Source organism: Macadamia integrifolia, unplaced genomic scaffold (genome assembly GCF_013358625.1).
Source record: "Macadamia integrifolia cultivar HAES 741 unplaced genomic scaffold, SCU_Mint_v3 scaffold1828, whole genome shotgun sequence".
NCBI lineage: Eukaryota > Viridiplantae > Streptophyta > Magnoliopsida > Proteales > Proteaceae > Macadamia > Macadamia integrifolia.
Window position 1 is genome coordinate 62838 of NW_024868371.1, and position 16406 is coordinate 79243.

Consider the following 16406-nt stretch of genomic DNA (forward strand, 5'->3'; position numbering starts at 1 on the left):
CCTTGGGTGGGACAAATGTAAAGTTAAGAAAATTGCCTCTACTCCAAGAACAGAGGATTGTGTAGGCTGTAAGAGACGTGAATCTGCTTATCCAACAAATTTCATTGGGCCAAGCTGGATTTGAACCAGCGTAGACATATTGCCAACAAATTTACAGTACATAAAGGAAATTTTTATAGGACTGGCTGGACTATATAGTGTGGGATGTTTGGCAATTACGAAGCATCATATAGATAAACTCAGTGTAGCTAGGATGAGGATGTTGAGATGGATGTGTGGCAAAACTATGAATGATAAAGTAAGGAATGATCAAATTAGAGTTGATTTGGGAATAGCTCCAATACATAATACAGTAAAAGAAAGTCATTTGAGGTGGCATGGCCATGTTCAATGGAGGTCTTTGGATGCTCCAGTATGGAGGAATGATTTGATTCATATTGAAGGAACTAAAAGATCCAGGGGCAGACCTAAAATGACCTTAGGAGAAGTGGTGAAGAAAGACATGCATAGCTTAGGCCTTGTTTCAAGTATGACCTCGAATAGAGATGATTGGAGGGTAAGGATCCATGTAGCCAACTCCATTTAGTTAGGATAAGGCTAAGAAGAGAAAGTACAATGAGTATGGTATAAAATAGGTTGGCAAAGAAAAGAGTAATTTAAAGGTCTCAAAACCCCAAAGAACTCTTTTACTTTCTAATAGAGTCGTGAGTTCCACGGCTCTAGGAGAGAATTTTATAATTCACAAATTGGATATTTTCAAGGGCTTAGAAAAGAATTGGCTTTTCTAAGTATTTCCAGAGAATTAGAATGATGTGCGAGAAGTAAAATTCATCTAAAATTTAATACATAAATAGGTAATGATGTGAACTGAGTTTGGGCGCCAACAAAGCGGCCACATGGCAGTTCTAAAAGGCGTGCGAAACAAATCCTACAACTATGTGTAGGTACCCCACTCAAATCATTATCGTTATCATGGTCCTTTTTTTTTTTTTTTTTAAAAAAAAGGCATACCTGGTGCACTAGGCTCCTGCATGTGCGAGGTCTCGGGGGGGTGAGAACTTCGCAGCCTTACCCCGAGAATGTCAAGAGGCTGTTTCGACTGCTTGACCACTAGGTCACAACATTCTACCTTACCATTAGACCAAGCGCGCCCCTTTTTCGTTACCATTATCTTTATCATTATCATTCAATAAATTTATTTTTAAAATGGATAGTCCATATCTTGCGTAATAATTGGAAACTACATGTCTTGCATAATAATTGGAAACTATCTTTTGTAGTAGGTTTCCACTGTCCAGAAGAATGTTCAGCCTGCATGGTGATAATAATGAACATTCACCAAGGGCGCAGATCCAATTCTTCCACCCATGGGATTTCGTAGAAACTACATGCCCATGGTGGAACTCAAAAAAAAAAGATGCAACTTAAGGTTGGGTCCAACCTAAAACCGACTACCAGAGCCTGGCTTTGGATATTGCAGGAAGGTTTAGACCAAGATTTGATTTTATACTCAGGAAAGACAACCTCTTCTGCGAAGCAGAGGGTAAGGTTGCGTACACTTTGCCCCTCCCAGACACTGCAGTAGCGAGCCTCGTGCATTGGGTTGCTCTTTTTTCACTCAGGAAAGGCAACCAGTTTCAATAAATGATGGCATGATAATGAAAAAAGTGTCCCAAGGAATGCTACAAGCATGGAAATCTAGAAATCATAAATTAAGCAAACATCCATCACTAGTTGGCAAACAATGCAACTCCTAGGCTGTGTAACCCATCCGATAAGCATCCCAAAACGAGGACCATCTAAAAGAGCACATCCATCATACATGAGATAGAAATATAGCTCTTCTCAGGTTATATGTATGAGTGATCCTTTACAGCAGGTTTCCATATTTCTAAGGTATCCACTAATTGGTTTTATAGACATGGTTATCTTCAGAGTTTCCATTCCTATACATTCTAGCAAGGAGAAAAATGAGGGAAATTCTAGCTTCATGGAAGGATATTCCACTTTTCAGTCATACAGTTTCTACAACACTTCATCACAGGCTCATAGGTCAGACACCTTAATATAGAATGGTTTCATTTATTTTTCATCCAGGTTAGATACAACCAAAGCATGCAAAAAGAGCCACTGAGAGACAGAATCTGCCTTCTGTCATTATCTTTATGTCTTTCTATATGGAAATTAATTTTTAGGAACTGGTTTTAATAGATGCAGATTTCAGTTCTTATAATCTTACCTTCTGTGTGTAGTGCTGCAGCAGAATATTGCTGCAGTGCTCTAGTTTTCTCCAAACATATCTCAGCATCCCTCCAATGTGACAGGCTGGAGTACAAATTTGCAAGACCTTGCCAGACTTCATACTCATTGACCTTGTCATCCTCAATCTAATGTAACAACAAAAAGCCACAATAAATTTAGAAGCAAAACTACTAAGAATAGGGCATCACATGTGTGTGCACATTGTTGATAAATGTGTCAAAATTGACTTATCATAGTGTTTCACTTCTTTCTAAATTTTAAATAATATCAGAAATAGTGAATGTAGAAAAGACAATCTGAAACATGAGTGAGTGAGAGAGCGCGAGAAAGTCTGCCCAAGTGCAATAGAAGCATAATTGACTCATCATTGCATTCAGGAGCAAAACCAAAATGAGGAAAATCTATGGTGTCCATCTGGTAAATTGAAGGTAGACAAACAATATGGTGTTTCATGTGACGAAGATGAAGGGGAATAAGAAATACCATTTGATTGGGGACTCCTGAATATTGTGACGATTAAAACTAAAATTAATGGCATAATGAGCTCACAGTAATCTAGCTACACTGCAAGATAGTTATCTATTCAATAGTCTCATCATTGACTCGGATAACTATTCCACATTTTGCAGAAGTATGTTACGCATTCTGAAACAACAGACAAGCTTCATGTAGTGGAAAAGTGGAATCTAACCTGAGAGGCACTACTCCTGAGAGGCCCAAAATACTTTCTTTGGGCTTGGACCAGTGCCAGAAGAAACCGGTATGTTTCTACTGCATCCATGGGCAATGATTGAGAGATCTTCAATTTAGCCTTTAATCTGAGCAATGGTCCTTGCTCCCACTTTGCGGTCTCATCTAAAGCAGCATCAGTAACTACTTCAGCCTCTGAATATCGTTGTTGGGCAGACAGAACCAGAGCAAGCAATCTCCAACCTTTTAATATGGAACCCCCAGTTGCATCTATAAACCATTTTGCATACCTTAAGGCTGCATTTGAGTTCCGGTGCTCTGCATACTGAACACCCAACTCAAAAATTAAATCTGGGTTTTCACGTTCAAAAGCCCTTGCCCCAACTAATGATTTCAAAGCTTCAGACTGAAGGTGAGATCTCTCAACATCTGAGGAAGCAATCTTAGCTTGTTTTCCCAAACAAAGACCCAACATTCGAAGGCCCACACCCTTTAAATGCTCATTCACCCCTTGAGCATTCGCAATTGCTCTCTGCGCATACTCTACTCCCTCAGAAGCAAAAAGAGAGTCCTCACTGCAAATCCTGGCAGCCAATAACAGCACATGAGGTTCATCTGGTCTCTCATGCTTGTGTAGAAACTTCCTTAATAGATTCAAGGCAACTTTGTTTTGTCCTGCTGCACTGTAGCAAAGAGCTAAAGTATTCCAACGGTCACAACGATGAAATGTTCCAGGTAAAAGCTCTTCAGTATTCCTTGCCAATACAGATGTTTGGCTACATAGAGACAAAGCAAATGTAAAATGCTCAAATACCGAAGGATCCCATTTGGTCTTACCTAGGTAACACTTCCTCAAAAGAATCATCAAAAGAAGAATCGCCTCTTCAAGGTTGTTTCTTGGAACATAAGAGCCATCTATCTGAAAAGCCAAACTGGGTGGCCCTGCCTCTACACCACTGTACAGCAAAAATATAGCAAATGCTTTCTGAATTCTTGCACAACATTCATTGTCAAGGTTCCACTGACTAAGAAGAGCACGTCTGTAAGCAGACATTGCTTCCTGATAACAACCAGCTTGCTTCCAAAGCTCTGGGAGGAGTTCCACAGCTTTACTTACTGTCTCTTGCAACTTATGGTCCACCAGTACATCAGGTATGCCATTATGGAAAATCCTCTCCACAGCATCAAGGACACTTGCGCATTCCTGAGCAGCATCTGCAACATTCCCAAAGAACTAGGTTCAGCAGATAAATATATATAAATTATCCTTTCTTTTTTTTCTTTTTTCTTTTTTTCCTTTTTTTTTTTTTTGGGAGGGGGGGGGTTTGTGGGGAGTCATTTCAAAATCTAGTCTAATAATTGGAATAGTCCAAACCATTTGCTCGACTAAGCTTTTGAAGTGACTTGGCTTTCAAGTATATGGCTTCAAGAACCAGACTAGCAGCATGCTGAGAAGTTGTGTGCACTGATTCACCACGGGAGCGACCCCTTCTAGAAGCAGATGGCTTTTCAGTAAGAGAAGGTTGAAGCCTCTGTATAGCAGCCTGAAGGTCAATTCCATCGAAAACACGAAGTGCACTTTCCAAATTGCCCCTTTGATACTCCAACCTTCCAAGAAGGGCTCTTGCTTCCTGCAAAATGCATAACAATAACCATTTTATTCAATAAGTAAAAAAATAATAATTAGATCTAATGATATGGCACACCATAATTTCATACTGTACAGAAATTATTAGTGGATCTAAAACTCTAGCAATAACAGGCAGAGAAACCAGGTAGATCAAGGCAGTCAAAGAGCCCCTGGATGAGAAACAAATTTGTTGCCCAAGAAATTTGGCAATATTTTCAGGTGAAGTGGCAATTAGTATGATGCATGACATGCTCTACAGTTTTGAAGTACCAGATATTGCAGAGTGCTTTTTTGTTATTGTTCTTATTTTTTTCAAACTATTAGATGAAACCTTGGACAAAGCAACAAGATTATAAGCAGCACATTGTGATATTTAACTATAACAAAAGGTCTAAAAAGGAACCAGTCAGAATTAACAATCCTACGGTCAAGCACATTGAAAATTTAAGTAAAAAAAGATAATTATTTTAATATATGATTCAATTATTTGCAATCCTCTAGTCCATAATAGACATAGAATGCCAGGCATCCCAGCCATGAGTCTTCAAACATAAAGCCTAACAAACTCATACTAATAAAAAAAGTTACTATATTACATGATATCGATGAAAGATTGCATGGTACCCAAACCATCAAGGTATAAAATTCCTTCTTTTTTCTCTTTTTTTTTGGGGGGGAGGAGGGGGGAGGGGGGAGAGGGGAGAGGGATGGGGCAGTGGAGAAGAAGGTTTCGAGCACTATAAAAATGATAATGAATACATTTTGCAGATCCAGTAGAATTGTTGACTAGATATAAACAATACACATCCTTGCAGTGGGTTCAAATCTATGGATGAACTGACCTGAAACAACTGCATCTTTAGAGAATTGCAATATCTTCTTCTAAAACAAATAAATACCATATACATTGTGAACCAAACATTCAATCAATGCACAAAGGATCTTTTGCAATCAGTATTTCATGCATATGAAAAATGAATCTACACTGTATTTAAGTTATATCCATAAGGATCCTGAACAAGCAGTACAACCTACAAGTTAATTTCTTATTAACTTGGATACTCCTGTCACCTTATGTAACAAGTGGACTCTGAAGCTAATTGACCATGTTTAACTGAGGAGAATATAACAATGTAATGGAACTTCAACAACATGTCAAGGTACTCAATATCCCGTCCTTGTAAACAGCCCCACAATGCTAAAGGGTATAACTAACAGCTGTGCACTTAAGTATATTAATCTCTGGCTTATGCAACTACAAATTCCACATTAAGAGATCTTAAGGGCCATGCTAGTGTCAGTAGTTACTCTATATTATGTAACCCAGCTTTACAGATCTATATAAACCATGTAAATGTTGATTGTCAGGTCACACATAGAAGTTATTAGGAAAGTTTATTTACATGAAACTCCTCTCTTCCTTGCACTAGCTTACTGTTAGGTTCACCAAAAAGGATCCACCAATCAAAGACTTCCATCAGATTGGAATTAAAGAATAATGCAAAACATAAGACAAATATTAAAATATGCTCTCTGGCTCCTCCTAGATGTTAAGTGTTTCCTCATGAACCCAAGTTGCGATATGTTACAAGATGATGGCCCAAACCATCTCAGAAGAATGGAAGATATACATATTTTGATGATCTCAAGCAACAACAAAGAATAATCACAAAAAGAAATTGTAAAATATGAAAAGGGGCCAAAAGAGAATGTGTTTTCTTCTATTGGAATGAAATTACAAATAAAGATCGAAATCTCTAACAAACTAACCTCAAAATTGAGCGACAAACCCTCCCGCAAGGAAGACTCTGCCTCCAAAATATTCCCCTCATCAAGTTTTGCTTCAACTTCTGAGGTTTTGATGGAAAGCCCATTTGCACGGACTTCTCGAACTTCAACTGACATGTCATCCTCAAGCCCACTGGATTCTCTTGATTCCACCTCCAGCATTTTTTACCTCTACTTTTTTTGATGGCTTAACTAAATGAGGTTGAAATGGCAATATCCTAGCACTTTCCTTAACTTTTTCACTCCTTGCTGGATGCATTCCCATGGAACTAAGATTACATCCTTGGAAAAATCAAATAAAAAATTATATTTTATTAATAGACTGAAGAAACTAATCGGCAGTAACATCTATTGCATGCATGAAAAACCAGCCAAGAAGGCAGAGCTGAATAACCGGACTTCTACAATAGCATCAAAAGTCAAAACAACCATAACCTAAGATTGGGAGATCAAGACGATTTGGCCATCACCACCAGCCCAACAAGTAAACCAGAATCACCATGTAAGAAGCATTGAACTGTCATAAAATTGGATATAACTAGCATCTATCCCACAAGAGGAAAGGCCATAATGACCCAGAAAAATGCAAGGAAACAAAAATCTGATTACATGAAATGAAATTACAAAGCCTAATACACCCAAAAAAAAAAAAAACCAACAAAGCCTAAAAGTAAATAAATAAACAAGAAATTGGTTTCCAGGAACCTGGAAGAAAAGGTTAATATGTCAGAAGGAAAATCAAATTAAGAAATGGACTCATCAACCTGAAACTAGTTGTTTTTGGTCGAATGGCCATTATTGTAATTTGGAAGGACAAATAAATTGAATTTAATAACAAAATGTGACATGTAAATAAAATAAACCCATACACTCAATTCAAGATGAAAGATCAACATCACAAAGAACTAAACAATCAAATAAAGCATAATTTACATCCATCAAAATCTGCATCTAGTGTAACTGACAAGAAGTTCCACCAACCAGATAAAAAAGAAACAACCGCATTAATTTTATTTCACTTTACCCAGAAAAATAGTTAATGAAATAGCAAAAGATTTCTCATAAAGAGTCAAAATAACAACAATGCTTCATTTGGCAGCCAAGAACACAGCAGGGGGTAAAAGTAGTAAAATATATGAACTAGTCCAACACCAAACAACCTTAAGGGAAACAAAAGCAGCATGGATTCATTGCCAAAGGTCTAAGAAGCAGAACAAACTACTACCACCCAGCATCTATACCAAAACCAAAACAATGTCAAATCCTGCATCTCTAAGCAAGAAAATCCCTCTCTTTAGTCACAAAAAGCAACCTAAGCCAACAAAAAATAAATAAATAAACACTAGAAATTAAAGATTGCATACAACTTGGACCTTCTAGTCCGCCGATGAAGTTTGTATTTATGATTCCCAAACCCCTCAAAATTTTGGAATCAAAAGGTCCTCCACATAACATTTTGGAGCCTAGTCATTGCATGCCAACATTTGTTCCAAGGTGGATTGTCAATTAAAGTTGTTGCCTATTTTATCCATCACTTTTAGTTTTTCTGCAATTGCAATTTTACTTCTCTTTTCTACTTTATCTAGGAATTTGAGGCCATTAAAGAAGCCATGGCTGTTGATCCCATTATAAATATGAATGAGATGCTTATGTGTTTACCAACTTACCTACTTAGGAGAGAGGGATATGAAGTCAAAATTAGAATCGTAAAAACCTAAACAAAGAGGGTGGAAATAGGTAACTTGAGTTGAGTTGAGGCACAAACATGGAACAATATGAAGACATGGTAATAAAAGTCCTACGTGGGTTGACCTTTTAGACCTAAAATATTGTGGTATGGGGATAGTAATAAAGCGAAATAATAATAATAATAATAGGAGTACTAAAAATTCCCAGAAGTTTGAGAGCTTTGTTCATTGGTACTTCCGCTTCCCCTACCCACCCCCTCTGCCAAAAAAAAAAAAACACTATTAAGGTAGCAAGCATGATAATCAGTTGAAGCAGACTGTGCCACACAGAAACAATTATTCGAAAAAGTATTTGAAACCCTTGTTTACAACATATGAGCATGCTACTCAAATTTTTATCTAAAGAAGCAGCCAAGCTAAGTGGTTTAAGCATGCTTATAACAGACCTAATTTAGCTATGCTGTGTCCAAGTTTGCTTGATGAGACACGATTATGTTCTAGTCCAATTAACAAAAATAAAATTTGGTCTGATGAGATTCTAATCACTCTAAGATACCTACAAATCTTCCCATAGATTACGATAACATGACAATCATGAACATCCAAGAGTAAATGATAAACTGCCTTAGAATACATTTTCCATTCCCTGCATTTTCCCAGAAATTCTCCATTGAAAAGAAAGATACGCACATGGAAAACGATCCACGACAACACTTATTAGAAACAAACAGTAATTACAGAACAATTCAGGCTCAAATGGGTCTCTCGTTATAGGAATCCGGGATCTGAATATTGGCATCCTAAGGAGTCAATGCTGGAAGGTCCATCGCCTAGCCAAAAAATGAGACTCTTTTATCACGCTAACCAAAATGAGGCATCTGGGTAGTGCTCTTTCCCACATGGATCGATCAAAAATCGAAAGAATGAGGGTTTTTTCAGCTACTGCAAGCTCCAAATCAATGGTCGCTCTCTCCTCCCACCTCACCTATCAAGGTCAAGAGAGGGAAGGAGAGAGAAGGAGAGAGATAACAGAGAAAACCTGGATCTGTGGAGGTAACATTGGTTTTTGGAATCAAGAAGATCAAGATAGAGAGGCAGAGAGAAACCTGGATTTTCCCGGATCGCAGTTTGACGTCTCCGAAGATCGAAAAAAGAGGAAGAGGGGATCTCAGGGGAGACGACAAGTTTGGTTGGGCTCACGAACAGGAATACAGGATCCGACAAAACGGAGAGGAGAACGGCCGTTAAGTCTTTTACTTCATAAGTTTCGGATTTTACTCACAGCTTCACGATTACCGTTACAGTTGCCGTTAGACCCATCTCATCTCTACAGCCGTTTAATGGAACATTTCAACTTCCAACGTTGTAGGAAAATAAAGTAATATTCCACTCTTCTTCACGTACGTCCCCACTTACTAAAATTTTACTAAAATGCCATTGTCTCTTTCGCTGAGGTTTGACCTTTTGATGAACGTCAACGGGGGGTCCAGTCAGCTGTCACCTTTGGGTTCTATCAATTGTGGTTTCCAACTTCACACAAAAAACAGAGGGGGCTAATAATTTCTGTAGGCCCATAAGTAAATTATATTTTGGGTAGCATTTTTTGTGGGGAAGCGTGGCCCCTATGTTTTTGGATGACCAATGAAAACTTATGCAAAAGTATCACGGTGATCAGCATTTCATTTTCATAAAAGAGGTTGGTTTTTTTTGCTCCCTCTTGCGTCTGGTGGAGGCATCACGCTCCCTCCATAGAAATCATTTTCCCATTATATTTTTGTTGCATCATTAGGAGAGGGCACGCTGGCACCTTCTCTTTCTCTCACCTCTTCACATTAATGGTGTCACTATCCTTCCATATATTTCATATATGAAAATGTTTTGCTATACATCCTTGGTGCTTTCCTCTATGTTACTTGTTCAAAGAATCTTCTCCCATATTTTTATCATATGCTCATCTTATAGACTTACATTGAAAATGTTAAACCTATGTTTTCCCAAATTTATATAAAAAAACAAAAAAGGAAAGGTTCTCTACCTAAAACGTAATATATCTCGTCACATATATTATTATATTAATTTTTCTAAGAAATGAGAGAAATAATAATTAAAAAAATAAATGTTAGAGGGGGTATGGTGGACCTTATATGCTCATAGACCCTCTCCAAAAAAAAAAAAAAAAAAAAAAAAAAAAAAAAAAAAAGAAGAAGAAGAAGAAGAGAGAGAGGGATCTCTAAGCAAGTAGCATAGAGGAGCACATTAATGAGGTTAGTGTGTCCTCCCCCAGTAACTTAGAGAATCTAAAAAAAAAAAATTGAATATAATGAAAATTCTATAGACAAGTACCTTTCCAAAATTGTTCACTTCTCACAACTATTTGACCACTTGTTACAATATTTCTAAGCATTATAATGACTTAGCAGCATGTCTTCAAATTTGGATAATAATTGAATTTCTATATTGCAATTCAGTTTAGTGTTACCCGGTGAAAAATCCCACTTCTATAATTATACGCTCTTCGGTCTCTATAGATGTGGGTGATGACTGTAGACTTTCAAAACCAATTTCTATGTTATTATATTTTCTTATTAAACCCTAGGCAGGCATTATGTAATTCATGTGAATATTTCTTTCGTTTTGATTCTAAATGAAAAGGCAAAAATAAATAAATAAATAAATAAGCATCCAAAATACAAAGTCTTGGGGATATTTAGAAACACCCTACAAGATTTAAAAAAAAAAAAAAAAAAAAAAAAAAGCAAGAAGAAGAAGCAAAACATAAAACTCTTGGCAGGGTGGAAGATGCTGAGGTGATGCACTTAATTTTGGTAGTTTTATGTCTCAAGCTAATTGCATATTTGTGGGTTAAAAAATCGAGGAAAGTTTTGGCTCACAACATTTGGGGGTTTGGTTTCTTTAAATTTTAGGGGAATGAAAAAATATAAAAGATGAATCAAATGTGTGTTCACCCACTCACGTGGAGGAGTGACAAACGGAAAGATAGATAAATAAGGTTTTTTACCTTTCCAACTCAAGTGGTAGAAAAGAGAGAAAATCGTGAGATTAAAAGAGAATAAATGAAAGAAGGGGTAGGTTAGTCATTTTCAGTGGAACTTATGTGAAACCAATAATATAATAATAATTATTATTATTTTCAATCACAGTAAGAGGAGATGGAAGAACAAGAAACAATTAGAGAGGGGGAGGCTCAACTAAAAACTTCCATGGATCATCTCTCTTACCTTTGGCCTTTTTTATTTAGACACTCTTCTGGTAGTATGGTTTCGGTTTCACATTTAGAGAGATTTGACGAAGTGAATAAGGCTATGTTTGGTTGCCAAGAGAAGAAAATAAAAAAGAATCTAGAAAATAAAGAAAAAGACAAGAGAAGAAAAGAAATAAAATGGTGAAAAAAAAAATGTATGTTTGATTACCATTAGGAAGAGAAGAAAAAAAAATAAAAGAAAAAAAGTTTTTGTATTTTCTCTTTTTTTTTTTTTTTTTTAAAGCCAGAAAAAGTTTCACAATTCTCAAAAGGAATTTTGAAATTCAAAACTGAATCTTCTCTTGGATCAGGACATGCCAAGTACAATGAGAAATTCTTAAACCAAGAAAAAGGTAAATTTCTTTTTCTTTTCTTGACTACCAAACACAGCCTTGGGTTGGGGAAAACTTTTCTCGTGATTTTAAAGCTTTGATTCTCTTTTATGTCACTGAAATTTGAGTTTATGAGAATGATTAGAGGTCTTTCAATTGTGAAATTCTGGTGGTTTCCTTTTAGTTTGAATCTAGATATTCTCTTTGCAATGGAGGATTAGAATCATTTTATTCTTGGATCAAAGATTTCCTACTCTTAAGTACTTGCAACAGTAGTTTCTCGTATTGTTCTTGCTATAGCATTCAATCAGAAATCTTGGTAATTTTGGATTGGACTATATATATTGGGTCTACCAGTCAATGACTTTTATATATTTTGGGTCTACCAGTCAATGATTTTGATGTGACTTGACGAAGTGATTTCCAATAAACTTTCTTAATCTGGCTCAACTTCTTCCTTAACTCGAATGGATAGCGTGCATGTAATAAATCTTCAGCCACATTTGATTTCTCCTTAGCTTATATAAATAACCTATGATGAGTGTGATCACATCCTCGGTTCTATCTTTTAGATATTTATTGCTATCTGTTCTTTCCTCGACACACACGCCATAGCCTAGGACTTTGAATAAATCTTGTCTGGAAACACTTGAGACCAGCATCCATTCGCTGTTCTTGAGGCAATACCTTCTTTCTTAACCCTTCAAGATTTTTGTTTTATTATTTATAATAATGTTTAAAATCACTTGTCAACAACTTACAAAATTACCACCAAAATATAGGATTTTTCGTCCTATCGGATTCAAGCAACTCTGTCAAGATGTTCTCTCTTTTCTCGAAATAGATACTTTGTTGAACATCTCTTCCATCTATATGAAACACTATCTTTTCCATCTATATGAAACACTGTGAGCCGAACGCATTGATATGTAACCAGTGTAGGCATCAACTTTTAGTGCAACACATACACAAAATACACAACTACAATGTTAAGGACCTTTCAATATATGGATAAAACAACTAACGAAAATTCTTGTTGCACAAACAATTGATGGTATTCCATATAAGAATATGAAATGATCATATTCAATTTACGTACCATATGAATGTTCACAATCGTATTATATACATTATAAGAATATACAATGTGACAACCATATGAACATAATACACAAATTTGCCCTAGTTGTAAACACTTTAAGGTCACACCCGTAGACGTTACATTTTATCACCCCCAACGATGATGATCATATATAAGACAACCACAATGTTGATATCTTTCTCTGAAAAGGATTCCCCCACTACACACATGTATTTTTTATCCCTAGGGTATGTTCTGATGCACCGGTTTAATATTCTTAATACTGAAATCCCAAACCCTACCCACTGGTGCGGAAATGGCATAAATTGACAATTGATTCCTCACTTTGCAGTGACATGCGGGCTTCATTTTTTGTTCACACTTTCTGCCTATGTGCCAACCAAAGCCATGCTCGTATCCCGCATCATTGGATAGTACTCAAAACAAGATTTTCAACAATATCTTGCGCGTAAAAAACGGAGACATGGCCTAAATGTTATAGCTCCCAAAAGAGAAGATTCCATTTTTGACCAATCTATTGGCTAGATTTCTGAAAAGACGAGTGCATATCTGCACCATCCCCATCATACGGGACCACATGCATGGGCCCATGCTACAACACTAGATAGAGTTGCTCCTGTATTTTTCAGGTCTAAGGCTATAAATAGCCTCACCTATCCCTAGTAGGGATGTAAATGGATAGTCAAAAATCCGTATTCAATCCGGGTTCGTATTGGTTTAGGGGTATTCGTATTCGAAAAATGTATATCTGAAAAGTATCCAAATCGGTCCAAAAACTAAGCATATACAAATATGATAATCCTAGTTTTTTACCTATTATTATTCGATTCGTTTAGCTATCTGATGGTAAAGAATATTCGTATCCATTTCTCCGAATCCGTTTCTTTCATTATAATATTAAGTAAATATATAATAGTGTAGAAATATCATATGTGATGCTGGTCAGGATGGATTTGTGTAGTTGTTGGAGTACCAAGTGTTTTTTTTTAGACAAATCTACTCATTGTCACATATCTTTTCAACATTTGAACCAAAAATATATTTGGATTAGGCTCTTAAAGCTAGTTTTTGTTGTGATTCTAGGCTATGTGATTCCAAACTAAATTACTTGAATTAATTTTTGTAGGGTAATTTACAACGCCACCCCCTAGAGAATGTCGCTATTATAAGAACACCCCATTTTGTTTCACCAAATTAGACTCAGATCCCTTATCGTCAGTCATTGTTAAATGAAAAATTAAAATGACCGTTACACCCTTATGTGAATTTATATCTCTTAAGCATTTCCTTCCTTTGCTTCCTCCATGCCTGTCATGCCACCACAGCCTCCCTCGCTGCAATCGTTGTTCTCACTAACTGCCACGCCACCGCTACCACTACCGCTGCTGCTACCACCACCTGATCCTCCCAATACCAATAATCACCACAACCATAGTGGCTCTCATCTCATCCCACTGATTGTCGGTGCCGCCGTTGCAGGGATTCTCTTTCCAAAGTCAGACGGGGTCACTTGAACTTGAACACGAGGAAGAAGATGAAGGAGCAGGAGCAGGAGCTGGCTCGCTCTTGTCACTGACCATCATAACTTTGTTCTCCTTTAAAGGGTAAATTACCCTTTGTTTTAAACCCCTTTATCTGTTTAAAAAAGAAGAAAAAAATGAGAGCTGCTCCTGCTCCTTTTTCATCAGAGCTGGTTCCTTCTCCTTTAAAGGGTTTTAAAACAAAGGGTAAAAAATTCTGGTCAGTGACAAGATCTCGTCATAACAAAGGGCATTCCTAACTCTGTTCTCCTTTAAAGGTTGGGAGAAGATCTCATCATCATTTTTGGTACTCTTTCTCTTCAAAAATATGCTACAACCCAATCTTCCATTTGCATGGTACAATCCGGCAAATCAAAGAAGAGAATTAGAATTAATTACAAATGGGTTTTCTTCCAGTGAGGCTAAAATAAAAACCATTAAGATTACAAACTCACTTGGGTTGGGTTTTTCTTTTGTGGGAAAATGCAGGAAACAATTGCAGAGTCAGAGCCAGCCAAATGATATTCATGCATGATCCAATCGGCTCTAGACCCGTAAGGAGGCTTTCCCCTGTAGAAAACCAGGGTCTTCTTTATCCCTACTACATGGTTGGTTTTAGAAGCTACGGTTTTCCTATCAATTCTAGTGGCCTTCCAGTAACCGGAACCTGTTGCTGTTAAGAAATCGCCTTTAAGCTTATGGATTCCGGCTCTTTACAGGGTGAGCGGGAGTTCCATAATGAATTGTCACTCGCCGGGAAGATCGATTGTGACCATGTGGTGTCCCTCCTTGATTCCGGCGACGGTGAAGACTGGGAATGAGAGGATGATGAGGAACAAAATTGACTGAGAGTCGCTGCTGGTTGCCATGAGTTCTTGTTGGTCGCCACTGTTGCTGTCCATCGTCGATGCTGCGTTGTTGCCATCGCCGCCGCAATCTTCGGTGCTCTAAGTCGTTGGTCCAAATTTGTCGATTTGGGAGAAGGTAAATTAAGTGAATTATTACATGGGTATTTTAGGTATTTCATATTTAGTAAGGGTATTTTGGTATTTAAAATAAAACATATTTGCTGACATCAGATGGGGTCTGAGTCTAATTTGGTGAAACAGATGGGGTATTCTTATAATAGTGGCATTCTCCAGGGGATGTCATTGTAAATTACCCATTTTTGTATTTGTTGTGAGTGAATGAGCATGTGTGATGGCTTTTATTTAAAATTACACACGGACAAGTAAAGAAGTCTAAGTTATAATCAGATAATCGAATTCAAATATTCGATATCCATTTGTTAAATAGATCGGATCGGATAATATCCGATTATCGCTAAGATAAGCGAATTTGAATTTAATAGCATTTTAGATATTTGATCGGATTAACGGATCGAATTCAGATAGGCTCCTATTAAAGGGATTCAAATTCGGATAGGCTCCTTTTCGAGCCGAATTCGATCCGTTTATATCCCTAATCCCTATTTACAACTTGTACTTGATCTCGTTGGACTTGATTCCAAAAGCTTGAAAGGTCTGTGTCTTGCGAGTCTGCTCTATCAAAAACTCAGCAACCTACAACTCCTTTAGGCCCGTTTGTTTAAAGGGAAGTTAGGGGTGAGAATGTATGACACATGGGTCCCACATGTCACTGCGGTGGAGAACGGAATGGAAAAAATGAGGAAAAATTACTGTAACTTCCCACCCCACTTTGTTTGGTTTGGTGGGAGGAGAGAGAGGGAGAGTGGGGAGAGTGAGAGAGATGGTCTTTGCCTCTGAAACCCCCTTTTTCCGATTAGAACAATAGCCTCTCAATATCTCTTCTCATCCCTCCAATCATTCAGTTCCAAATCTCCGTTGGAGCACCTCCTCGTCGACGGCTTTGACGCTGAGCAAATATGGCAATAGATAGATCTCCAGTCGCAGCCATTGTTGTCGAACCTCCGAAGAGAAATATAACGCTTCGAAAGGAATCCTGGTGAGATTTCAAAGCTTATTAATGAAGAAATCGTTAATTAAGGAAAAGGCGGAAGTGAAGACTGACGCTATTGAGAAGGAAAATAGGGCTCATGCTGAGGAAAACAGTGGACAACATGAGAATCTGGAAGATTTTGAAGACATGGAAGATGAACAGATGGGAATATT

The 16406-nt window shown here is 37.3% G+C and overlaps 1 protein-coding gene across 2 annotated transcripts in view; it reads right to left on the reverse strand.

Annotated features, from left to right (window-relative positions):
• Positions 1-9287, reverse strand: part of LOC122064937 (protein NPG1) — a 21449-nt gene extending 12162 nt beyond the window's left edge. The window contains exons 1-6 of one of the 2 annotated variants that reach the window (XM_042628725.1): positions 8749-9146; positions 6353-6652; positions 4328-4583; positions 3790-4167; positions 2954-3648; positions 2240-2387 (exon numbers count right to left, since the gene is read on the reverse strand). In XM_042628725.1, the coding sequence (XP_042484659.1) occupies positions 2240-2387; positions 2954-3648; positions 3790-4167; positions 4328-4583; positions 6353-6532 (1657 nt within the window). In that variant the 5' untranslated portion in view covers positions 6533-6652; positions 8749-9146. The other variant, XM_042628724.1, reaches the window with a different exon arrangement.
• Positions 9288-16406: the final 7119 nt, after the last annotated feature.